Source organism: Barbus barbus (genome assembly GCF_936440315.1).
Source record: "Barbus barbus genome assembly, chromosome: 31".
Taxonomy (NCBI): Eukaryota; Metazoa; Chordata; class Actinopteri; order Cypriniformes; family Cyprinidae; genus Barbus; species Barbus barbus.
The window spans coordinates 14948583-14975823 of NC_136759.1; the positions used below are offsets into that span (position 1 = coordinate 14948583).

Below are 27241 nucleotides of genomic sequence, written 5' to 3' on the forward strand. Positions count from 1 at the left end.
CGCATTATAGACGTGAGATCAAAGGCTGCAAAAGACGCGAAACGTTCAAGCATGCGTTTAACATCGAAAACAATAGAAAAGCATCGAAGTCGAATGCAAAAACGCGTTCTGTGTGAACGCAGTCCCCTATACAGTACAGAGCCAGGCCCAGTTCTGGCATGGCGAAGTACTTCTATAAAAGGACAGGCTATACCAGACTTCCAGAAATGTGTTCTGGTCAAGTTTCAGTACTTGAACTTTTCATTCCATCCATTAGCTACTAATAATGTTACTTGTTTTCAGCTGTTTTCCATCCAAAAATTACCATCCTGAAGGATAATGTCAATCATGAAAAAAGCCAAGTGATACCAAGTGAAACTATGAGGTGACTTTCGATTAAAACTATATTCCCAAGAAAAGGTTTGGATTAAAACTAGTCAGAAGAAAAAAAAAAAAAAAAAAAAAAACTAACTTGTATAACAGACACACAGACAAAAAAAGACTTTAAGCTTTAAGCCAGACACTGTGGCCATGATGTTTGTTCTATTGTTTTAATTAACAGTATAGCGCTGTGCATACTTCCAAAGTGATATGAGAATTAGCACAAAGAAAGAAACCCTGAAATACTCAGGCAAGTTATGGCAAAATGAGGAGCGAGCTCCCTCTTGTGATCTGATTCGAGACATTCCAGTAAACACAGATATTCACTAGGATGCCACAGACCAAGCCAAAGAAGCGTTTAACGACAATAGAAACGTTTTCCAAAAATTCATGAGGGAAATCATTCACTCTTTACACTAAACAAGGCCTTTTTTTCCGGGTAGCAGAACAAAAATTATGGACATATCTAAACATATGGCACTGCTCACAGTAATATTCACATCAGTAAACAAAAATAAAATTCTGACATGTACAGGAATGCAAAAATGAAATAAACATTGCCATTTCCACGTATTCTATGTATAAGTAACATTACACGCTTGATTTTAAAGTGACAGTATCATAGCACAAATTGGTACACTGTGCCAAATATTGTACAAACAACCTTACACACATCCATCACACATCATTATCAAGAAATAGTAGTACAGTAAAATGAAATGATTAAAAAAAAAAAAAAGTATCACCGTCTCATCTCTAAACTTCATATGGTGCAGTAAAAAAACAAACAAACAGTATTAAACCATCATATGCTTCAAGGCAACAGAATCTACAAACCATGAGTTAACAGCCTACAACTTAAACTAACCAGCTCGCCTGATCGTAAGCTCTCAAGGTCGCATGTGTACCTACAAGATTGAGACGTGGAAGTACCTGCAATCCCCGTGCAACACTCAAGAACACTAGGGGCTAGTAGAATCTAAAATTGGGCCAGTTTTGATGTCGGCGACATCAATCATGAGTCCTCCAGTCCCACATGAGAGACTCAAACTCACTTTAATGTATTACTGGTGCATTCAAATGTGCTGGTGCAATAACAAAAAATAACTGGAAATATTAAAGGCACAGTTCACCCAAAAATGAAAACGATGACATTTATTATCACTTAAGTCACTCCAAATGACCTTCGTTCTTTTGTGAATTACAAATTTGAAGAATGAGTTTTTAATGCATACAATAGAAGTCAAAGGGAACCAATTTTGTTTTGGACCCCACTGACATTAACTGTATGGACAAAACAAGTTTGGAACGACATGAGGGCGAGTAATTAATGACAGAATTTCATTTTTTTGTGAACTATCCCTTTAAGGAAGGCAGAATTAATTAATTTGATGCTGATGTCATTGAGATAGTAGTCTAACATTGTGTTCACCCTGAAAACGAGACAGTCTTGCACTGGTTTTAAAGTACGGAGTCACTAATGTAGATTCTGTTGAAATATACGGTATTCCTGAGTACAAAGGGGAGATTGGGAAGAACCCTCTCCCTAACAGCAGGCAGACTATGGGCACTGCGATCATGGCTTGAACAGGGCTGCCGCTGAAAGAGCGATCAAATCGGTGACAGGCTGAACACCAAAGCCTCGTGGGACAAGGAAAGAACAGAAATAAGGCCTTCTGCGATGAGCCCCGTGACACATTTCACCATTTCGATAAACAAAAACGCATGTATTTCAAGCAAAACGCAACGTACCTGGATGAAAACAAGATGTCCCATGCACACACACTAACACACACACACACAGACTGAACAAATCAGTTGGGCTCACATCTGCGCAAGTAAGTTGCTTCTTATTTCAAGTATGCTACATTACCAAATCACACACAACCGATACTGTCACTTTAAAATGGGTTAAACACAGTATTCACAAATGTACATTTAAGGCTTAATTGTTTAGCACTAACAATAATAGCAGCAGTAAAGCACTTCTGTATTAATAACAATAAATCAAAAAAAAAAAAACATTAATAATAACAATATATTAAGGTGATCAAATTAAATGGTTTCTAAGATGAACAGCTTCATAAGAGTCCGAACCTCCCCAAGAGTGATTTCAGTCCCCTCCGAATACAGAAACTTGGCCAGTCCTTGGACCTTTTTAAGCAAATACTTTTTTTTTTTCTTCTTTTTCTTTTTTTTTTAACTAAGCAGATTCACTTTGTGTCCAACCTCTCGCCCTTTATCTGTTAGAGAACACTATCTTTAGTAAACACACTACTTCACAAAAGTCGGAGACCACCATATTAATGACATATTTAGATTAGAGCAAACAAATTACATGTCCCCTGACATCAGACGCGTGTACCCTTCATCAGCACGTTCCTACTGGGAATCTGAAAGACTGGCTGTCCTTAAAACATTTGGGAAGTGAATTCATGGTACAGTACAGTTACAGTAATGCTACACAGATATAACAAGGCTGACGGATTTCCGATGCCATTTCCGATGCCAGCCGCCACCATGCGTGTAAACCCCCCCCCCCCCCCAAAATAAAAAAAACAGTACCCTGGAGGTCAAGGTCAAGCGGAGAACGGGTTGCTTTGGGCTGAGCGGAAACAGGCGACTGCGCTGTGGGGACCGACATGTACGGCATGCTACTAGAAAGAAGAAAAATTAAAATCACACACTTGAAAACAAAATGTACCGAAGCAACAAGTAAAGGCCATTTTTCACACCAGAAAATGCTCAGCTGCAGTCTGCTGATCAACTCCCTTTAGCTATCCGAACGCCGAGGCCTAATACTTCACTCACCCTGATCTCTGCAGCTGAACCTCTCCAACATACATGTGTATATATTAACTATACTCAATATTCTGATTTATATATTAAATCATATATAAACACATACATGTTTTTGTCTTTTTTGTTTTTGTCCTTAGGGGGACATGCGTTGCCTTCAAGCTGAAGAAGTGGCCGCAACGAACCCCTCGCTCTTTTGCACGCACGGAGGACAGAGAATCCGAGAAGTGTTACGGAGAAAGTGTCTCTCGCCGTCACTTGAGCTAGAGGTAGAGTGCAAGTTTGCGCTCTTTTCTTCTGGAGTCTAGATGAATGCGTGACGAGCGTGGCCGGGCCGCGACTGGATGCTCGGAGAAGTTTCGTTATGTTAAGATATGTGCAGTGGAAGGGATGGACACAAACTCCCTCAGGATGTTCTTGGCCATCTCGATATTGTTCTGTGCAATCATAAGGGCTTTTTGGATGTCCTGATGGGTGTAGCCCTGGCTCAAGAGGTGCTCGATCTCGCTGCTGATCTGCTGGCTGGGCCCTGGGCTTGCTCCGGGGGGAACCGGGCTGGGCCTGCGATCTGAGTTAATGCGACGGGGTAGAGGCTTAGGAGGCCGCTCGGGGGCTTCAGTGGGGTCCATGACTGCTGAAGACAATGTAGAATAAAAACAATGTCAATATATAAACACTGAAGTCTGAGATAATGACCATACTGCAGGTGCAGTTCTAAAATAAGGAAGCCATGACTAGGGCTGGGTATCGAGTTCGATACTTTTTAGGCACCGACCGAATTGCCTCGATACTACCGAGTATCGAAAAACGTCTTGTCGTTCGGTACCAAATTTCGATACCTAAGGGGTTAATCTCATCACCGTCAGTGAGCCAATAATCCTGCAGCACTAGGTGTGTTTGACTAGAAGCGGCGCGGCGCTGATTGATCAGTGTTTGACCTCCGCAAAAGCGTTTCGAAAGCGCACGGAGCAGTCTGCTCTTTAAATCGCGCTGTTTGTTTATTATACACAGACTGAAGCGCGCGTGACGCTCGCGGTCATTTCAGCGTCTGCCGCCTCTCTAAATGAGGACATAAACACATGAACAACATCGCCAGACCTGCTCTGAGAGTCACTTCATGAGCATTTTACCGTTTGATTCGAGTAAAACTAGCATCATATCATATACAAACAGAACTGTAAAGGTATTCCAGACAACCCGTCAAAATAAAAGTTAGGTTTAACTTTGAAGACACTGCGGCAGAAATATATTAATATTGTTCAGCAGACAGCACTGCTAATACTAGGCTACTATTAAAATTAAAACTTTTTTTTTTTTTTAGTAATGATCACACAACAGTTATTCCATGTTTTAATTTTAATAGTAACCCCCCTTTGTTTGCCAAAATAAATAAACTTTGATTTTCAATAATTTAAAGAGAAATTAAATTAATGTTTTATGTCTTCATTTGAAAACCAGATACAGAACACAGAATTTCTGAGGAAAAATAAAACATTTCATAAGGCTATTTTAAGAATAAATTTAAATAAACTAAGTTGTTATTATGCATTCAAATAATTAGACATACTACACCAGAATTTAATAACAATAAAATATATGGTGAAAGAAAATAAAACACCCACTCATGAAAGTGGATGAAGATTTAAAATTTCTTGAAGTCTTTAACAACCTAGAAATGATGATTCTGTCTGAGCTTTGTGTTTTAAAATGAACACACACTAATGTAAACGTAGCCTAACAGATGTGTAAACTGAAAACTATTTGAACTTTATTAAAATTATTTATTTATTTATTTATTGTGTTGGATATATTTTGTTCCTTTTGTGCAGTGGCTCAGGAGATGAGGCTTTGAGTCTGTATAAATATCAACAAGCTAAAAAAAAATAGTTTTTTGAGATAATGTAATCTTATTAAAACTGATTTCATAAAACTGGTATCGAAAAAAGTATCGTTCAGGAACCGGTATCGAACTCAAGGTATCGGTATCGATATCGAAAATTTTTGAACGATACCCAGCCCTAGCCATGACACTCTCATGGGGTTGAAATATGATCTAAAATAAATATAGGCGGAAAAAGGAAATGGTAGTGCAATATTTGCTATGTAAATAAATGTAAAAATATTGACTTCCATAGAAATCAAAAGGTTGGACATACTTGACTGACTGTAAATATACAAGCTAAATTTAAAAAAAAAAAACTATAGTTCATAAACTTATAAAACAATGTACTAGTATATATTATATCCTTATTATTTACATAAAGAGTATATAAATAATAAGCATAAATAGTAATATAACATTAACTAAAATAACAATCAGTATAACTTACTTGCTGCCGCTCCAAGCTCGCTGTCCATGAAAAGGCGGCTGAAGGCTGAGGATGTAGGGTTAATATCTGAAAGCGTGCGTCGGGCGAGGTTGATGGGTATATGGGGCTTGGGATAGTCATAACTGTTCTCCTCTTCCTCCTCACCACATGCACCAACAGGGTCCCTCGGGCCATTAGAGCAGGTCAAAGGAGGCAATTCAGAGTAATCTAAACAATCAAGAAATACAATATTACACCTTTCAGAACACACTAGCACACTGCCTGTATAACGAAGAGCTTTAAACATCACAGTACCTGAGTCTCTGGCCTGATGTGGTGCAGAGGCAGTAAGGGCCTGGGCTTGGATGTTGTACATGGCTTCGTACATCTGTGGGCTTTCTGACTCCATTTCATTGAGCATACTCCTACAGAGGGAAACACGAGTGTCAGTACACTGAAAGAGATCTGATATCTATGTGTAGTCTATTCAGTGTCTCTTGGAGTTTTACACCTCCATGTCTGCTAAAACAAGTTTACCTGGGACTGAGAGAAAGTGGAGGAGGTGGTCTAGGCACAGCTTCCCCTGCAGCAGAGGGCAGCACTGGTCGAGAGGATGGAGTCATGTACTCCGACTCCTCATCGTTCTCACAGGTGTCCTCCCCGGTCTGAGCTTTGACTGCAGGGAGAGGCCTGTCAGCACAGAGAAAGAGTCAACACACATGTCACTGCTTGCTTTACTAACAGGTTCAGAGTCAGTGTAGGAAGTGAGGGGGTGCTTTTATGATATTGGAACAAACAGACACTGAGACAAATTTCACCAGGTGACTTGAATAGCTCAGTTTGGAAACAATTAATTCTAGAATGGTGATTTTACTTTGTGATTTTGTGTATCTGCACAGGAAATATAAATTTGGAAGCTGAACTTCATCTGGAGACTTTTTGAGTGCAAACAATCCTTTTAGGGTTAAATGATTTGAGGAAAAAAAACTAAATCTGGGTGTTTACACTTTTTTACAAGAACAAACTCAAACCTCTTTTAGTAACCATAAAGTGAACACAGTTCAGAATCTCTTTTTTCATTGTCCACAATAAAACTGTTTTTGACTCCGTTAATATGACTATAAAATGTGTATAAAATTGTGATAAAAAATAAAATGCATCGGAATAATTGTATTTAACACAAGTAAAATAATTTTATTTATAGTGCAATTGTAAAATTACAATTCTAATATTTGCATCCTATTTTTTTTTCAAAAGTGAAAGCATAATTTTAAGGTTTGCAAGTGAATAAATTATTTATTGCCAGTTTCAGTATTAAGCTTGGTACTGTTTTTTTACACAAACAGCTCATGACACAATGTTTCAGCTTCTCAGAGCAGCTTGTTTCACACATGTAAATGAACATAGTGCCACACTTCACTCTGAAAGCAGCACTAAGTTATTAACTATTGCATTAAGTGCAATTTTCGAGTTTCTTTCGATATGCAGTAGTTTGTGCTGCTCTACTCTTTTGTGTACGATATCAGCTCAATGGCACCTACCTGATTGCCAAGGAATAGATGGCATTAGCCGAGGCAGATGGCTTTACTTTCGGGCTGTCGTAATCTGAACCAGGATTGGATGATGCGAAACTCTGCACATGAAGCAAATTAAAGTGAGATAAAAGTTCAGATTAGGCTTCTGTCAATGTGTAAATATGGCATGTGCGTCCTCACCAGCTGGTGGTCGAGGCTGGCGGGGGCGTTGTTCCTCAGGCCTTCTGCTCTGGCGTCGAGCGTGGAGGGCAGTTGGAGAGGCAGAGAGAGTCTATTTGAGAGTTCTCGAGACCCACGGGAGTCTCCACTTGCTGGTGGCTGCGATGGAGCTTTGGGTACGGGCCGGGAGTTCCAGTCCGGCATGTTGCGGTTAGGTGGGGCAGGAGGCAGTTTGTCCCGAGTAGGTTCTTCAGGCGTACTGGGGAGAGGACGTCTCGGGAGCCGGTTGTCTGATCCGGTTGGGTGTGGTCGGTCTGGGGGAGGAGGTGGCGGCAGATCCCTAAGGACTGGGGGCAGCGGTAACGGCTTGTCCTTGTGATGGGATGGGGCCTGGGGATGGGAGGAATAAACCAGATATTAAAAACTGAACATCAAGAAGCGCTCGTCTAATCCGAACTCAGAATTTTGCTTGTGAAGGGTTTAAAAAGAATGCTTAATACATTCCAACTGAGGTACTGAGGGTGAAAAACTTGGCGAAACATTCCATGCTAGTGCATTTACCTTGGATGTGGCGCCTGGACTAGAGGCCCCGGGAGGGTTGGTGGGTCTGAGAGGAAGCAGATCCAGCCGAGGTGGTACTGGGGGAACAACGGGCTGAGGAGCAGCTGACAGCGGTGAGGGCGGCCTCTCCACCTGAAACAAGCCAAACCATTCAGCATACAGCTATACTGACGCTAAATACTCACGCCAACATTTCTGACCCTTTACCACAATTTCGAGCTGAGTAATACTGAAGTGTCTGCAGGAAAAATTTATTTGGTTTGGATTTGAAGGAATTCCTATATTAAACTTCAAAACAGGAGCCTAGAACACATTACAAAAATAATATTTACTGAGGCAGATGACAGCTGAATCAATGCTGAGGTTGAGATGTCTTTATGAAGGTTTAGCAAAGCAGAATGGTCCATAAACTCATAATGAGATAAAGTTGTTCTTACTTTAGCACCAACCAGCTTGCTAATCATGAAAGGAGAGTCCTCCAAGCGATCATCATCGTCATCGTCGTAGCTGGGCGAAGGGGCTCCCTCGGCCCCAAACATGCTCCTGCAGCCTCCGTAGGAGCTTCCACTATTGGGATCCTTGGGATCAAATGGGTCAACGACGATGGGTTCTGTGCCCTTAATTTCACAGCGACAGAACGGGCAGCCCTGGCCTTCTGACTCCTAAAAAAAGTGAGAAAATAAACCAAGAGTGAGGAAAATACACGCGTATCCAGACTAATGGACAGCTGAAAGTTCTTCAGGTTTACCTGCCAGGCTGTGAGACAGGAAGTGCACATGAGGTGGCCGCAGGGCTCGATCTTCACATCCTTGTCATTCTCAGCACAGATCTTACACAGCTGGAAAGTAGAACCCATCTCACAGTAGAGCTCATATTGCTCCTGTAAGCGAAGAAAAAAAAGAGGGTCACACAGATTATCCAAAACACTAGATATATTTAGGTATCTGACTGAGACAATAAAAAACAGACCTGTGTGACTTTGATATGGTCTTGAGGTGAGGGCTCACACAGCCCTGTGAGGTCAGGGTTCTGTGTGCGGCCATCAGGGAAAAGGTAGCTAAATGGGAATAAAGTCAGTCTGTAAGACACACTGAGGGAGGTGAAGTGTTACACCTGATGCTTTATTACACATCTAAATATTTTAAAAGTGAGTTTTAGACTGAGCTGCTGTGTTGCCTTACAATCCTTCCCTAAAGCCATCGATGAGGGCCTGGAAGAGGGGTTTGTTATGAGGAATAGTCTGTAAGATATTGCCATCAGCTGTGACGTAACCAATAGCCCACTGGCCAAGCCGCGTACAGCTCAGCCTGAAGATATAGCTGTAACCAAGAGAAAAGTTGACTGTTACAAGAAACACTTATGACATGAGATAAAAGAAACAGGACAATCTAACAGTGTCAGATCAAGCCATCGCTGAGAAACGTGTTTTATTGCATTACGGATGGTCATATGATTGCTTTCTTTGAATTGAGAGCGCTTGTGACATCATGGTACTTTTACAATACATCTATTGATGGGAGGTACCATGCTGTCCTTCGGGCCACTTAGAGTGGGGATTCAAGCAACTAATGGTGCATTGTCTCATGTAAGTCCTGTCACTGTTTATGTAAGAGTCGCAGATAATGCTGCTGTGACAAGGCTGATGACTTGAAAACATCGGAATTAAAAAAAGACTTGCGTGAATGGCCGAAGCCCAAGACACCAAGATCCTTGAGTACTGGGACTAAATAGATAGCTGACCATAAAAATGTAATTCTACCATCATTCCCCTCTTGTTGTCCCATTTCCAATGACTTAATAAATAAAAAATAAAATAAAATAAAATGACGTGTCGTTTTGATGAAAAAAAGTAATTGACCATGACTAGAAAATAAAACAAAATGACTAGAAAATAAAACAAAATAATAAAAATGTAAGAAAATATTAATAATAAAAAATAAAAATAAAATAAAATCATATTTTTTTTGTTATTTCGAAGAAAAATACTAATTTACGATTAGAACGACATAAGTCATTATACAAATGACTAGGTGAATTTTTATTTTTGCGTTTACTATCCCTTTAACAGTGACGTGTGCGGTGTTTGCATTACCTGCCGGGCTTGTGGATGAATTTTTGCAGACGAGCTTTGACTTCATCATAGGTGAGAAAGGCCATGTAGCCCGGATGAGTCACTGCCAGGCTGTTCCAGTTTCTTAGCAGTGATGACCATGGCTATATTAAAAAAAAAAAAATGAAAAATAACATGCATAGCCCCCCCCCCCCCCCCAAAACACCATTCATACTATGAATGCAGTGGCATGTATACAGATTACACCTGACAGCAAAGATGCCAATGTGAAACCACATCTAGTGACATATACTGACAAATTTCAAAATCCCTTTCTAAAGCTCATCCGAAACCACAGGACTGTTGTTCACAGACACAGTTTTTATCAATAGAGACAAATGGCAAGTGTATAATATATATATATATATCTCACACATGAATGAAGTCCATTAAAAGTACTTCTGAGAATAACACCGTAATGTGCTCATTTGATATAATCTATAGGCTACATCAAATGAGCAGATGACATTCTAGTTTAGGATGATAATTGTTATTTAAGAAGTATTTTTAAAATGACTTTGCCCATGTGTTCATGGCATCTTCCTCAGGCAAAACTAGCACTTCCTCTCACTGATAAACACTTCTGAGAATTTGACGTTCCTTTTTTAAAAAAGTGGTTTGACACTGATCAACAGCTTGCCCTTACGCAAATTTCTCTGTCTAAAGATGTCAAAGCAAAAACTCACTTCCCGGCCTATAAAAACGGACTAGTGTTCTTTGTTTTTTTCTTTGAAAGCCATTTTATCAGCCGGAGTAAGAATCGCAGAGCTCAAATTGAAAGTTATAAACAGACTGACTACACTGGAAGTGTGTAATTCAGTATGCATTCAGTCGACATACACCACAGTTCTAATGACTGCCATGAACCTAATATAATTTTATTTATATATTTGAAATTTAAATCAGTTTTGACCGTTAAATCAATGTCAGCTTGTGATTACATACTCTGTAGCTTTGTTTTTGAAAGAAATCTCATCAAGGCTGCATTTATTTGATTAAAAGTAATGTTGTAAAACATTATTCAAATTTAAAATAACTGTTTTATAGCTGTTTCATCTATTTGATGAAAAGAAACGAGAAAAGTTCTCTCAGGACTGTTTGATGCATCCTTGCTAAATAAATGTATCAATTAGACTAAGCAAAGACCACGATGCACCATGTTTGTTTGTGGACACGACAGGTTAAGTAGTGGCTCCGGCACAGTTTCTGTGAAGAAGTAGTTTCCGTCACCTCAGAGCGGGCTGCATTCACACATTTTCAAAATGCATTGTGCATCAGCTGAAATGCCCCCTGACACTAATGTCAAATAGCTGCAGAGCAAATATGGGTCAACCAACCCAGCTTTTCCCCTCTCAGATTACACAAGATCATTATTAGAAATCTTCAGTATTTACTACCCTAACCCAGGACGCATAATCATGCTTGTGTACACTGAGCAAACACATAAAACAAAACCGGTTTTCATACGGAGGTATTCGTCTCACAAAAGTCCACTCACAGTCAAAAGGCTGCCGAATCGAAGGAGTAAAAAAAAGCTTGTGACTGGCTCTCGAGCAGGGAGGGTTCATTCAGATGCTGATGAGAAGCGTGACCTTGCTACGTGGAGCTTCGTCAAAGAGCTTTGCGGGCTCTCTGTAAACAGCCGGTCTATTTCTGGCTGCATGAATGAAGCTGAGGTAGGGTGCAGCACAAGCGCTCTATACTGCAACTAGAACGGGCACAAGGCCAGGCAGCCATGCCACGGCCTTTTTAAGCACTCTGACAGACCAACATACCGACTTGAATTATGACATGCTGTCAATGTTGGCCTGATTATTAGATGTTTCAAAAAGGCCGCATTTGATTATAGACCATTTCAACGGATATTCGGCGGTATAAGGAAGTGACGTCTTTGGTCCACGGACGTTTCCGGTTAGTGTTCAAAACAATGGCGGCAGGCGCTTGATACACAGTGGGATTGCGATTAATTTATTTAATCCTGCTGTTTAAAATGTAGAAATTAAAATTAGATCCTTGTAGTTCGGTGGTTGGGTGCTCCCGCTGGGCTCGAACTAACATTAATTTATAAATAATCGGAAATTAGAGGGTTAATTTAGATGCCCGAGAAACGCGCCTGGATTGCAGCAGTGAAGAAGCAGAATAGACACTAGCAACTCTAGGATATACAGCGCACATTTCCATTGAGGTAAGGACAAGCTCTTGTTTTTTCCATCTAATTCTTTGTATTTATTTACGTTAACTCTTCAAGTATGATGCAGCATTTTGTTTTGTCATTGTTTACATATGCGCCTAGCGTTTTGATTCTTTTTAAGTGAAAAAGGCCAAGCTTTTATTTCTGTTTTATAGCAAGCGTTATGTAGGCTATAAAAAATAAATATGAGTTCTCATTAGTTGTCTAGCTGTCTTGTCAGCAGATAAATGCAGTGAGTAACACATTATAGAAATGTATTCTCTAAACTTGAATGTTGAATAGTGAAACGGTTAACTGCAGTAGTTTACAAAAGCTAACGGTAAACATTTGTCATCACTTATGCTTGTCTAATGTTAACTCCAACATGTACTGATGTATTAAACAATAATAGTATTATTTGTAAATGTTGTGCATTAAATAAAATAATTGTATTTCTACTTTTGTCTTTAGGAAAGCCATCATCTGTAATGTAAGACAGCTAAGACAGTGAGTGCTACAGGGAGACGGGACAGTGCAAAACCACATGTGACCATATGAACACCCAGATGTGTTTGAGAACTTGAGGATGAAATGCAATGTAGTACTCAAAGCTGCTCATGGTCAGCCTGCTGCTTTTGATATTGATCACGTTAATAAATATGCTGGAAACAGTCTCTGTCTTTAGTTTATATGCAGTACTGGTCAAATGTCTGGACACATTACCATTTTTTATGTTTTTAATACAGACAAAATCAGTAATATTGTCAAACGGTTTTCTGTTTTAATATTCGTTATATTTCTGTGATGCAAAGCTGGATTTTGATCAGCCATTACTCCAGTCTTAAGTGTCACATGATCCTTCAGAGATCATTCTAATGTGCTGATTTGATATTTGGTTAGTGTCAGTGTTGGAAACAATTGTGCTGCTTAATATTTTTTTCTGGAACCTGTGATGCTTTATACAGGATTGATTAATTAAATCCAGACAGGAATTTTCAAAATTATAGAAGTCTTTTCTAACAGTGTCTTTTTAAAATCAATAAAAAAAAATTATGAATAAATGTATTCATATTCTTAAAAAATAAAATAAATACTGACCCCAAACTTTTGAACAGTAGTGCATGTTGTTACAAAACATTTATATTACAAATAAATGCGGTTCTTTTATTCAAAGAATACTAAAATTATCTCAGTTTATAAACATGTTAAGCAGCACAACTGTTTCCAATATTGATTATAAATCAGTATATTAGAATGATTTCTGAAGATCATGTGACACTGATAACTGGAGTAATGATGCTGAAAATACAGCTGCAGATCACAGAAATAAATTACACTTTAAAGCATATTAAAATAGAAAACCATTATTTTAATTTGTAATATTTCAAAATATTACTGTTTTTGTCTATATTTTTGATCAATTAAATGCAGGCTTGATGAGCATTGGAGACTTATTTCAAAAACATTAATAGTGGCCACACTTTTTACCTGTATGTGTGTTTACAGTAAATGTGCATAAAAACATACATACCCACATATAAACTCGTGTGTGTGCATTTATTAATCTGCATGTAGGCTATACTTTATCTAAAAAAAAAAACCCTAATAAAGGTTTATGCAAAACACGGTAGTCAACACTGAACTGCATTCATCTTGTTTATTTATGACCACATGATGGCTCAGATAGAGCATTCTCGCACTGTTCCACAGCAACAAACTTGACCACACTAAGCACACATTATAAAACGATTGAAATCAGTAATAATGGGATGTAGTGCTTAGTTTATTAGCATTCATTTAGCATTGTAATAAACATGCATGTTCAGTAAAGCTGCAGTGAAACGATATGTATTGTGAAAAGCGCTGTACAAATAAAAATGAACGCATAGACATACAGACTGACCCAGCAATGCAAGTGAAATGTCCACCAAAAACCTCCCCGGGCATCTTAGCACACACCATGATAAGATCGTAAGTAACACTGTTTGTCTTGCTTCAGTTTAACCGAACATAAGACTGATGTCATCCATCATACAAACAAATGATCCCAACTTCTGAGGAGTTAATTGTAAGCATCCAGACTGCGAAACGCGTTTAACGCCATCTCTCGTGTACACGCACACAGCATCAATCAGAGCCGTCCGGAACACTACTTTTAATGTTCTCTGTCATATTTAAAGGGTAATTATTATTATTTTTTTTTTTTTTAAAATACCTAACTTGCGTTTTCGCTAGGCTTAAAAGGGATGCGCTTGCGCTAGTTATAGGTTTTTATAGATCTGAGATTTTAAAATGGCGCTACCGGAAATGCTTCAGGACCAGACATGCGCAGTAGCGCTCCAACGCCTTTGTTATTGTTTACGTCCGTGAAATGGTCTATAGCTGCATCAGCCATAAAAATGATCTTGACCCACTTTTTTCCCAAATTAGCTCTGATGTGAAGTAAGGAAGGCTAATTAGAGGATAGATGTGCTTATGGCCTATTGAGAAGAGAGGGGAACGAGAAAGCTCTGGACCGCTGAGATGTCTGTGCTAGAGCACTCTGAATAACGAGCTCATTACATAGACAGAACTGCACTGCCAAGCAGCCGTCAGATGATGCATTCAACAGCTGCTATATTATAGATTCATATTTTAATCTCAATAGTCAACTGTTCCATGGAAAAATCAACATGACTAGATTTTTACATTTTCTGAAAACGACCCGAGTGTCAAAACTCGTCATCAGGATGCGAGGGTGTTGTGGATGGTTGCCAGAACGTTGCAATGAGCGGTACATTTGGCAAGAAATCATTTAAGTAATCAGTGACAGTCAAAGACATTCAAATAAATGCTGTTGTTTTGAGCATTCTATTCATCAAAGCCAGAAAAAAAGTAGAACTGTTTCTAAAAACATTAAGTAACCCAAAGGTTTTCAACATTGATAAGCAGAAAATCAGCATAATAGAATGATTTCTGAAGGATCATGTGACACTGAAGACTAGAGTAATGACCATTTGCCATCACAGGAATAAATTGCATTTTAAATATATATTAAACTGGAAATGTTATTTTAAATAATTGTAATAATATTTTACAGTATAACAGTTTTTACTGTATTTTTGAACAAACGCAGCCTTGAGCACTAGAGACTTTTCAAAAACACCCCAATACTTGTGAACACTCATGTATTTAGAGTGGTTTTGACATGACAGGTGGAAACTAAGTATAACTTAATATAATAGCATGACTGAAGTATGACTCATGTTTGTAGCACAGAAGGGTTGGATACACTTTTCTCTATTTGATTCAATTTACACACTTTCAATTTGGATTCAGATTTCAATTCTGATGTCAACTTTGGTTATCATCCATCAACTAGTTAAATACTTGAGGTTGGTTCAAATCAATAGTAATCGTAATCTTGCTCTAGCAAATACCACTAATTATGCGGTTCCAGAATAAAATGTGTGTACACACAATTCAAATAGAAGAACAGAAAAACCTCAAACATCTCTGTTCTGCATTGTTGCTCTCAAAGGGTATATAATTAGAGCAAAAAAAAAAAATATATATCCCAGAGAGGTTAGCAGCAGTTGTCATTAAAATAGGTCAAACAGCTCTCTTCTAAGGCAGAGGCACTTTCAAATCATCTCTGGCCCCCTACTCTCAGGAAAACGTGTGCTCGGAGGAGTGCAGACAAGCCTGTTTGAGCTACAAAAAGCGATAAGAGGCCTCCATTCAGGCTGGCTTTCAACCATGAGAACTGAAGCATCAGCACTGACACGCACACTCAAACAGCGCCTCCATACCCACAGCCACACAACAATAGTCATTGTCAGACCTTCCTCTACATTGAGCTCAGGCACAATAGAGCTAGTCTGTGCTTGGAGGAAGTGATGGAGTGATTGAATGACGCACCTGGAAAAGCCTGGTGAAGATGTCGAACTCAAAGACGGAGATGTAGTCATTGCAGGTGAGGTCGATGGTGGATTTGAGAGCCATGGCCTCCAGGCCCGAGCTGATGGGGTGAAACTCATGCAGAGCCTGCCGGAACACCTTCCAAGGCACGATGGTCCTGAAATTCAGATTGTGTGATCAGAATTAGACTGTTTTCTGTTCTTTAAGCATGTTAACAAACAAAAGTTAAATTTCTCTTGTTTTTCCATGAAAATGTGGCATGTTAAGCTGTAACGAGAACAAAGAACACATTAAGCGTCTCACTTGTCCCCGAACGATGTTCTCCAGAACTCTGCGGCATCCGCTTTGGTGATTCTGAAGTTATCCCCTTGAAACAGGCCGTTGGGAAAGATGGCTTTGAGCTCGGCGAGCATGTGACTGAATATCAGCGACAATTTCGTCAGGTTCCGTCTGAAATAGAAGAGTTTTATTTTTATTGAGTGGTTTGATAAATCCATGAAAAGGTCTCTGTAATTTAATAAACAGACATTTTAAGATCAAGTAAAGAAACAATACATCAAAATGGTCTCTAAATGTAACTGTCTTGTATTAAAATCGCTTCAAAGTTTGAAAATACAACTTACAACAGATCTCCACTATCTTTTGTCAATTCAATTCATTTCAATAAAAAAAAAAAAAAAAAAAAAAAAAAAAAGAGGCTTGAATACCAACCACTAGAACACGGAAATAACTTACAGAAACAGAAACAGTCTCATGTCTCTTTAAATGCAAATGAGCTGTTGCTCCCTGCCCCCTTTTCCAGAATAGAGAAAGAAAGCATTTAGGCCACGCCCACACCGGGGGGGAAAACAATCCAATGCTCTCCATTGACTTTGTATTGCGGGAAGTTGCCTCCTTGTCATTTCTGACTTATAACTAAAAGCAGAACAATGTCTAAAAGCTATGTGACAAGGTGTACAGCAAACAAGCTAAAAAACCCAGAACTACATTTTTATAAGCTGTCGACCCAAAAAAACAAGCATTTAAGGACACAAAAGTAGAGCGCAACATGTGATATTACTCTGAGAACTGCGCCCACTGGAGGGAAACATAATCGGCGTCAGGAACAATTCATTATTTTTAACCTTGTACACCTTGTCACATAGCAGCTTTTACACATTGTTCTGTTTTTTGATAGAAGTCAGAAATGACAAGGAGGCAGCTTCCCGCAATACAAAGTCAATGGAGAATGTTGGATTGTTTCCCCCCCCCGGTGGGTGTGGTGTTCAGATTATGATGTGTGTCGCACTCTGTCTCTAGGGCTGTGTCTTTACAGCTTGTACATCAGATAGGTACTCTGCCAAAAAACATCGGTTCGATTTTGATTATCATGGCAATTGCACTGAAATCATGCGTTTTAAAAAAACATAAGTTTAAACTTCTGATATATGGTTTTCTGAGCGCACACATCCAAAGCACACACACAGAAAGTGGCTGTTACACGGCACGAGTACTAAACTAAGTTCTCTTTCATGTCTTATTGCACTTAAACTGTCAAATAGACACAAGTTTGTTAAAAACACGAGTTAAAAAACAGTCGGTTATGTCCGTGAAGGTAAATAGCTGGGAAAAAAAATAGCATGTTTATATTAGATCTGCGTGGCAGCTGTGTAATATACAGTAAATCAATCAATAAATCCACTGCTCTCCTCTCCGAGTCAAAGACAGAACAGTTCGTATGCTTTGCTCAAACTTTGACCATGGTGTTTGAACTGGTGCGCTGTTGTGTTTTCGCAAGCAACAATGGTGACGCCGTGGGTGGAAACTTACAGATTAAGGGGCGGTAATATTACAATAAGATCTCCTTTCTACGCACAGGGGAACAAAGTTTGAGTGGCGAGTTTTTTCACAAGCTTGCAGAGAAAGGCTTAACAAAACATTTTTACTGGGTTGTTCCTTTTCTGGGTTGGTAGATGCACCGGGGACCAGATTATAGCACTGATAACAACACAGAAAGAGTCAGATTTTCATGATATTCCATGTTTAAATCTGAACATGAAATATGAGGTGTCTCATTAAGAGCAATAATAGAAGTTATTTCGCCAAAATCAGCACAGAAATGTGAAAACATCAGCGGATTTTGGAGTCGAGCTTGGTGGTGATTGGGTATTTCTGTGGCCGGCGGGCACAGAGAGGGAGCGCGCTAGGCCCATATCAGCAAGGACTGAATGCCTGCTGCATTTTTCTGATTCCACCGACTCTGGGCACATGAGCTCAAGGAAGGCAGGCAGGCGAGAGCAGGGAGGGTCGTGCTGCACGGCAGGGGGAGGAAGTGGAAAGAAAGCCATAATTTACAGGGCAGCACAGTGGGGGATTGTACAAGCGCTCCAGCCTGGGGAATTGACATGCACAAGAGAGAGTCTGAGCGTGGCAGCGCCACAGCTACCTCCGAAAATTGAGTCCTTACTTAAGACTACAAGAAAAAAAAGTGAGAAAAGGGGTGTAACAAAAAAAACAACTAAAAAAAGAGAGTGGAGTGTAACTACAAGAAATGAGAGCAAGCAAGTGAGAAAAATAGCTTGCGCAAAAAAAAAAGTTTCTGTTTCTCTCATAAGCAATAACTCTTCTTTGTGAAGGGCTCTTAATTAAAAAAAAAAAAAAAAAAGTTTCTTCTTCGACTAATGTGTTGCATTTCATATGCTTCCTCTGGTCATAAAGTGCCCCAAACAAAATGCACTGATAAAATTCAAGCTTAAAAATAAAAATTAAATAAAAATGAAATGATAGATGAGAAAATTTTACTTACAAAACTACTATTAAAACAGTTGTTGGTCTTCTTCGTAATAATAATAATAATAAAAAAATACATTTTAAATAATATTTCATTACTATTAAAGGTAATAATAAAACAAAATGTAGCATTCAAATATGCTAAATATGTACATCAAGTCTGGATAGCACAGTGTACAACCAGTAAACACTTTGCTATAAAAATAAATAATTAAATAGACAGGGTAGATGCCATATTTAATGTGATGTACTGCAACACCTTAAATTCCCACTGGCTTCATAACTTGCGTTTACATACTTCTTTATATATGGCTCTGGGAACAGTTGTTTGTGGCAAAAGGGTGCCAACGTGCCTTCTGGGGAAGCCAGCTGTGCCATGTTTCCTCTCTCCAACAGGACACATAAGAGGACTTTGCCAATGACATTTGTGCGGTGAGGCTACAGGCCTTTGTATAACCAAAATGTTTGTGAGCACATGCATGCTTGAAAGAGTGACACTCACAAGTGAATAAAGTGAAGCATGAAGGAGATCCAGGACACGTTCTGCTCTGTATATTTACGTAGATTTAAACCTTAAGGGAGAAGAGAGGCTTTCGGCAGGAGATTCAAACTAAGTAGGGCACAGATGCACAGAAAGCCCAGGCTCATGCAGCAGAGCTCGCTCAATCACTCACTAAAGCTGTCGTACGAGGACGACGCTTGAGAGCTGCACTCAGCTAATCCCAGAGTCAGAGGCGTCACTCTTCAGAACAATTACTCATCAGCCATCATGCTGACAATCACATGTCTTTGAATTGGCCAATTCACATCAGAAAGGGAAAACCATGTACAAATAATATGCATGCATAACCTACTCCACAGAATGCTTACAGAAATAAGTCATGTCCAATTATCCGAAAGACACACTGCATCTGCTGAAAATTGTACAGCCAGTGGACACCTAGCTATCCTATAAGGAATTGTTAAAAATAAAATAAAACAAAATAAAATTAGCCAGACTGGATGCCCTGTTTAATTTGATGTATAATTATTTATAAAAAAAAAAAAAATCAATTGTGTTCAAATACGTACGCATTTCTACTACACAGTAGGCATTTTGGAACAAAACAAAAAATAAAATAAGCCAGGCTGGAGGCCATATTTAAATCGATGTAAACAAAAATGAAGCGTATTATTATTATTATTATAATCAATTATGTTTTCAAATATGCATACATTTCTAATACACAGTAGGCCTTTCACAGCAGTTAAAAATAAAGCAAATTAAAAACTGCATATACTTCTTTTTTTACTATAGTTGTAGTTTTTGTTTTAATGTAAACAACAATGAAACTTATTACTATTATAGGTGTAGTGATAGATGGGATTTATGAACAGTATTGATTATTCAGCCAACAAATCATTGAAAACACTGTTTTCTGAAAAAATTCCAGTGCATAAAATGTAAATTAATTGATTAGCTGTAAAAAATGATGCAACATTACCCAGTGACATTAACTTCCACTGGAAAAAAAAAAAAATAGGTCTGTACTAGTATATCACAACATTGGTTTATTTGGCACTGCATTAAATATGTATATGACTAAGGTTAAAGTTGTGGTAAAATTGTGATAAAAACAACACCTGGGTAAAGTCATCAGTAAACAATGTGATCAGTCTTCATGTCCAGGAAACCTACTTTATCAATGGTCAAGGTTCATGCATTTCAGTATGGGAATTCGGACACAGCCATAGTGCTTCATTACTGCTTTTTCATGTTTGCCTGCATTAAAACAATTCATCTGAACCCTCCTCCTCCCCAATCTCTCGGTTGGCTGGCCTCTCCTTGCAGTTGCTGTAGGCCAAGCCCTGCCTAGATACTGTGCTTTTGTCAGCTTCCCTCCTCTTTTGGCCTGACCTTTGACCTGCAGCTGGCTGCTCCCTTCCTGTTTCCTGTTTTCTATGATAAAACAGCCAAGCCAACAGGAGGAAGCAAGAGAGGTCTGCTCGTGCCCACGGCTGACTATCAAAGAGTCTATAGTCCAGAAGTGTCACACCTTTCAGTCTCCCTTTAGTGCTGACCTCCATTTATCCACATGATCAAAAAAACACAAGGGCCAGTTTGCACACATTTACACTAGCATTGCTCAACTAATGCACATTTCAAAAGCCAACTTCCCCATAACTTCTAACATTTCCCCAAATATTAGACCTGTAGGTGTCTAAGGAAGTGACTTTCTCTGCCACTGGACACTATTTTTATGCCTAAACACTGTGTTTGTGAGAATATGCGAACAGATCATGGATTCAGTGTTTCATTGTCAAAGCAGCCGCCCTTTGACAAATTTAACTGTCCGGAACTGGCTTCACACCGGATCTCTGTCAGGAAGTGGTGGTGACAGCAGTCATAAACCCAAACAAACACACACACACACACACACACACACACACACCCCTTTAAATAAAACAAATTCACACAAACAAATTGTGTTCACGGTGACCTGACGCTGTCTATTCCCATCCATTGTGTCATACGAGTTGACTTGCAGAGAAGCGGTCCTCTGGTGGGATGCAGGACTATTTTAATAAATCCAAATAATATAATGCAATTAAGCATATAATCACGCATGACTGTGATAGCAAAATAAATAGGCTTTTAAAAGGGTGGAACAATATATCCTCATACAAGTTACTGACACACAATAGAAGCTAATCAAATGAAACGGACACAAACATGGACAGGTTATGTGGCATGCCATTATTTCCCAAAACCAGACTAAATATGTAAAGAGACATTTAAAAAACAAATTTGTTGATTTCCATTTTCAACTTATTTTATGTTTTTACACACACTAGCTTCAAAAGTTTGGGGTTGGTAAGTTATGTTATTTAAATAGAATTTATTCCTGTGATGCAAACCTGAATTTTCAGCAGTCATTACTCCAAACTTTAGAGTCACATGATCCTTCGGAAATTATTCTAAATATCAAGAAATTTTTCTTATTATCCAAGACGAAAACAGTTGTGCTGTTGAATATTTTTGTGGAAATATTGGCCCCAAACCTTTGAATGGTAAAGTATGGTTTATGGTAATATTAATTACATTCAATATTTGATTTTAAGTATACTGTAGCTAGTTTTATAAGTAATTTCAGTATAGTGATAGATCGCCACTTGAAATTTGGGCCTTCACTCTTAAAAATAAAGGTTCCAAAAGGGGGTTTTGCACAGCGATGCCGGCATAGAAGAACAGGTTTTGGTTCCCCAAAGAACCTTTCAGTGAACAGTTCTTAAAAAGACCATTTTTGAAGAACATTTTAATAATCTAAAGAACCTTTTTCCACTGTAAAGAACCTTTTGTGGAATGAAAAGGTTCCATGGATGGTAAAGGTTCTTTGTGGAACCATTGATGTCAATAAACAACCATTATTTTTAAGAGTGTTGAAGCAAGAGTCAATGGGGTCCAACAAGTTTGGAATGACATGACGGTGAGCAACTGATGACAGAATAATCATTTTCAGGTGAACTTTCCCTTTAAAAGATCAGTATTTTAGAGGAAGACCTAAAGAACAGACTGAATTCCAATCTAACATAACCCTTGACTTGGAAAAAAAAGAGAAGTGTAACTTTGAAAGCAAAAGAGATGGCAAAGCATGCCTTTTTCTGCTATGTCTTCAGACAGAAGAGGAGAACACAGCAAGAGTATGAGAGCCGCATTATCAATTAGTGTTCAGTCTGCCAGTGTGTTCAGTAGGCCATAAATAAATACAGTGTCCCACTGCTAGTGTGTGGCTCTCAAACGTGCTTAGCTGGGCTCGGCTAGGCTCTGTGTGGAGCGAGATGCAGGACGTAGTAACTCGAGCTGCAATACAATCCTCGGACGTGTTAACAGTGTTTCCATCCGAAACGCTCCCTGTGTGCGCTAACTCATGAAAATCAGACAAAACTATCTCTTTGACGGAAGTTTAGACGTGATTATCACTTTGTTCATGACACTGAAGCATTGGCTGCTCAGCTCTATTGCTTTTAGGCTTGTTGGTTCCTGTGATCCCTTGAGAACCATATAACTCACTAAACAATGAATGATTAATACAAAGAAAGCTTAATTAACACCCCACAGATGTGAGCCTTGAGCTACACTTCCAGCATGATATTTTAAGACTTTAGACCAAAGGCGCTTACTATCAAAAAAAAAAAGTGTCTTGTTTGATAGCATCTTTTGATTGTGTTGTTTGATGGCACTTGGGTTTCCTCTGATAAGAGTAGGAGGTACTCAATTTAAATTAGAGCTAAACCGCAAAACACGGGTGAACATCTACAAGTTTATTTATTTTTTCACCAGCCTATATTGTGAGCCTATGATTTACTTACAAAACTTACAAACAAAACAAAAACTAAAGACAAAACTAGAAAAACAAAAACAACCAAAAACAAATAAAATAAAAAACGCTAAACAAAAGAAAAAAAAAAAACTAACATTTAAAAACATACACAAAAAACAACCAAAAACAAAAAACAAACCACCAACAAAACCCCCAATTATTTTTTATCTGCTGTGTAAAAGAAACTAAATTTTTTGGCATGTTAGGTCATCTGTAAATTCCCATTAATTTCCCTCTCGAAATCAATGGAAACTAGGTACTGTAGTAAACTTGAAATGTTCCCCCACAGTTGGGCGGGGCCTCCCCTGTCGACTATATGCATGTAGTCTGAAATGTTTCTGAATGTTCTATTCCAGTTTTTTCTGCTACATCTCATTTACACTTTCAAAGTTCAAAACAATTAACAGAATCATGTAGAAGGATGCTAAGACTTTAAATACGGAACATGAGCGACACGTCTTCACCACAACAAACAACAGCACATCTTATGACAGAGCTGTGACTGCAACAAAAAGGAAATTGTACTCTGTACAAGCTGACAAATTTCAGTTATGCCACACAACTGTAAAACGCCTCAACGTGATAAACACAGCAGATGCACAAGTATCAGACTTCACCTATCTGCTGTGCATTTCCCTATTGCTATAAATGCTCCTTTCATGCAGACCTGTGACATGCAGATAAGATAAAAAGATAACCAAACTAAATGGAGAGGGAAACAGCAGTACGGAAAAGTCACGGTCCAAATTTAGTGACCCAAATAAAGTGTGGATGCGTAATCTCAGGGCAACACAATTAATACAACTACTATAATTCAGGATACAACATCTGTCAGGACGCGTATCCAAAATTAGTTTGCTTAATTGACAACAGCTGCATGGCACACACCTAACCTCAGGCTACCTAAATTGAGAGCACACGCAATTTCACAGAGATGGATATCAGAGCGCTATGCATTTCTTCATAAGGAAGCCCTGCAATGAAAGACAAATAGAGAAAATATGTGGTAGAAGATTCCAACACTGGAACAGAGTTTCATTTTTGTGTCTAGCAGGGATCAAAGATTTAAGAGAGATGATGAGGCCACTGCCCTGTCTTTTATTCCTAAAGATACAGTCACATTTATAATTGCTCTGTAAACATTTTACAGGCAAAATCCAGTCATTTCAAAAGGAAACCACACATTTGGGAGTTTCATGTGGGGGTGAAAAAGTTCCCAGATTTTGCTTATGTTCAGTTGGTCATGTGAAATAGCTGCACTGACCAAGAGGAAGTTATTCCGTTTATAAAAAAAAGTGACTATTGTGTGAGCGGTGCTTCATACGTTGCTACACTGTTGACAATAGACAATGGAACTTTGTTACTGCAAAATTTTGCTGAATGGCATACTAGAAAAGTGCTCAAAACTAAAATTTCAGTATTGATAAAATTGTGCTTTTTTAGTTCAGCCAATTGAGTATGATGTCAAGCGTGAACGCAAAGTTAACATTTAAGTGTGTCAATGCACAATTGAGTCATGGATTTGAATAATAGATGACAGTAATTACAATCTTATTCAATGTGTTACAGAGACTGTCCTAGATTATATGCATGACTTAAAAAAATAATGTGTCATTCTTATTTGGATGCATCAACTTCAACAAAGCAAGTTAAATGCTGTTATTTGCATGCTCAATTATGACAAATGGAAATTTATTTGGCAACTAAATGGGAAAATATTCCATATAGTTGTTAATCGTATGACTCTTCCTGTACAAGATCTTAAGTATGCTTCAAATATTACTTTCCATATTTCTATGATATGCAAACGTACTGCACATATTCATCAGTTTACCTATTGTTTGTTTGCAGCAAGTATCAATATCGCGGTAAAGAGGCTGAAGTCAAAATGTTGGTATCTTGCCAAGCCTAGGCAACACTAGAGATGGAGAGAAGCTGTTTCGATGAGTGCATGAAGATCTATAACAGTCTTCAGTACTACTAGGGTGAAAGTGATTCTGTGAAGTTTAAATTGCCACAGACTGTCAGTGTAAGAAGTGGCGGGTTTTGGCTAGTCTCAGCTACGCATGTTGAGGAGGCCTAAGAGAAACAGGAAGGGGAAGTGAGTGTGTTAACAGTAAGAGCAGTGTCTGCGTGGTGCAAAGTATGACTGGTGTGTCAGAGTTAATCATTAAATTCTTCTCACTCAATACGAACACCTCCACCCCCTCAGTTAAGCTCCAGCGTCTTACAACATGGAAAAGCTTTGGATAAGATTCTCGAGCATTTGCCACCAAAGCAGCTCAAAAAGAGGCCCTCATCATATGAAAGGTTTTCATGTGAATGCTCTTACGTTTACAAACATCTAAATGTTCAGCTTGACAATTCTTTGCTAGTTTCAGAGAAGTGAAATAGTATGAACACGAAATGATAATACAGCCTGATACGAGAAGCCACAGTACTACGGGAAGTGAGATTATAAGAATGACAAAAATAAAGTATGAACATTTTTATGATGTTTACAATCAAGTCAGACTGCTGTGGTTCCTGAGGGAAAATGTACAGGACTTATGAGAATGTGTGGGACTTTAGCTCTCTAAATTAAGCATCCACTATTAAATCATATTGTAGGGTCATTCTAGTTCAAACGTAAGCCAAAAGCATTTCAAAACACATTACATTGGGTTCAAAGGTTTAGCAGGCCCGTTAAACATTATTTTCATACTTAAAAGAACTGCTGAATATGATTTTCATATATGACATACATTGGAATCTATGGTCTGGAAGGCTGTGCTATGAAAATGAAACAACTGTCTTGTTTTTAGGTTGTATAAAGGCAATGAAAACTGGGGCAGGAGAATATGAAGATGAACAAGAAATGATATGAGGGTTTTAATGAAGGTTACACCTGGAAACTCTACAACCGACCTGTTACTTGTAAGGTCTTGGCCTCAGTTACGCGCTTCCTCTTGTGACTGGTCCTATTTGCATTACACATTCCTCCTCGGTCCACTCACACGAGCCCAGTGTTTGCAGGAGAAGCAGAAGAACCACAGGCCTGATACGATCTCAGACCACTTACATGCTCTACTCATTTGCATCTTTGATAAACGACTTGAGCTCCAGCTTCACTCAATGTAACCTCTACTCAAATTCTTTGAAGAGACCGGTTTCACATGATTCAAGGACTGATGAACCATGTTTTACTGCTTCTGCTTTTGCCTCCCACACTGAATTAATATGCAGGACATTCCAAAAAACACGAACTAGCTCAGGAAACGTCTGAACAGAGCTGGCGGAGATCTCGGAGGTCTGATTTAACACCTAACGCAATACTTCGTCAAATGGAAAATGCTGACACCTTATTGGGTCACTACAGATTGTACTTGACACATCTTTTTGAACGTTTGCAGCTCATGAAAGCACTAAAAGCGGCAACTTGGTCATCTGACATATTATAAATAGAGATGGTGTCAGAAACTAACCTGGGTTGAGAGTTCTCCTCAAACATTCGCTCTTTGCCGTCTTTGAACAGGCTTATGGTCTGTTTGGTCTTCTTGGTCAAGTTCTCCATGAAAACGCGGAAGTACTCATTGTCACCCAGTGTTTCCATCTTGCCTTCGTAGCGGGATAGGATAGTGCGCAGATGCTGGTAGGTGTCTGGTAACAGGTCCAGGATGTACGGAGGACTGTTCTTCAAGGCCAACTTAGGGTTCTGGCATAGACGTACCACCTACAAAACAGCAGAGAAAGCAGATGATGTTAAATATGGTATCGTTTCAAAACAGTGAGCAGCAAAAGTGAAAATGGTGGGTTGCTACAACACTGAGAACGCCAGAAAACAATTCTTCCATGAAGTTCAAAAGAAAAGATTTATTTATTTGAAATTTTTCTATCATACTACTCTGTACTACTATTTTTTATTTTTTTGCATCCTTGCTGAATAAAAGTATTTTTCATTTCCAAAAATAATTTTTTCCTTAACTCTTACTGACCCTGAAAGGTAGTGTACACAAAAGATTGCAATAGTATAAAGTTAATTTGCTCATAAACTTGTTTCATACTATGATGTCGCACTTCCAAAACTCACATTCATGTTTAATTCACTTCAGTTTTATTATAGTGCTTTACACAATACATGTCGTTTCAAAGCAGCTTCACAGAAAAACTCATAATATGTGTGTCTATATTTGTCTGTTAACACAGCAGCCAACAAGCTATGTACAATA

At 38.7% G+C, this 27241-nt stretch overlaps 1 protein-coding gene across 2 annotated transcripts in view; it reads right to left on the reverse strand.

Annotated features, from left to right (window-relative positions):
* Positions 1-532: 532 nt before the first annotated feature.
* LOC306851830 (E3 ubiquitin-protein ligase CBL-like) overlaps positions 533-27241 on the reverse strand; it is a 33961-nt gene continuing 7252 nt past the window's right edge. The window contains exons 2-17 of one of the 2 annotated variants that reach the window (XR_013782536.1): positions 26498-26745; positions 16207-16353; positions 15904-16060; positions 9816-9937; positions 8905-9042; positions 8693-8780; positions 8472-8603; positions 8161-8385; positions 7724-7855; positions 7184-7552; positions 7010-7101; positions 6006-6158; positions 5784-5893; positions 5490-5696; positions 3269-3793; positions 2562-3017 (exon numbers count right to left, since the gene is read on the reverse strand). Coding sequence is in view for 1 of the 2 variants with exons in the window: in XM_079388282.1 (XP_079244408.1) it covers positions 3522-3793; positions 5490-5696; positions 5784-5893; positions 6006-6158; positions 7010-7101; positions 7184-7552; positions 7724-7855; positions 8161-8385; positions 8472-8603; positions 8693-8780; positions 8905-9042; positions 9816-9937; positions 15904-16060; positions 16207-16353; positions 26498-26745 (2592 nt within the window). In the remaining variant the exon portion in view is untranslated. Of the gene's footprint in view, positions 3794-5489; positions 5697-5783; positions 5894-6005; positions 6159-7009; positions 7102-7183; positions 7553-7723; positions 7856-8160; positions 8386-8471; positions 8604-8692; positions 8781-8904; positions 9043-9815; positions 9938-15903; positions 16061-16206; positions 16354-26497; positions 26746-27241 lie in introns of both variants that reach the window. The other variant, XM_079388282.1, reaches the window with a different exon arrangement.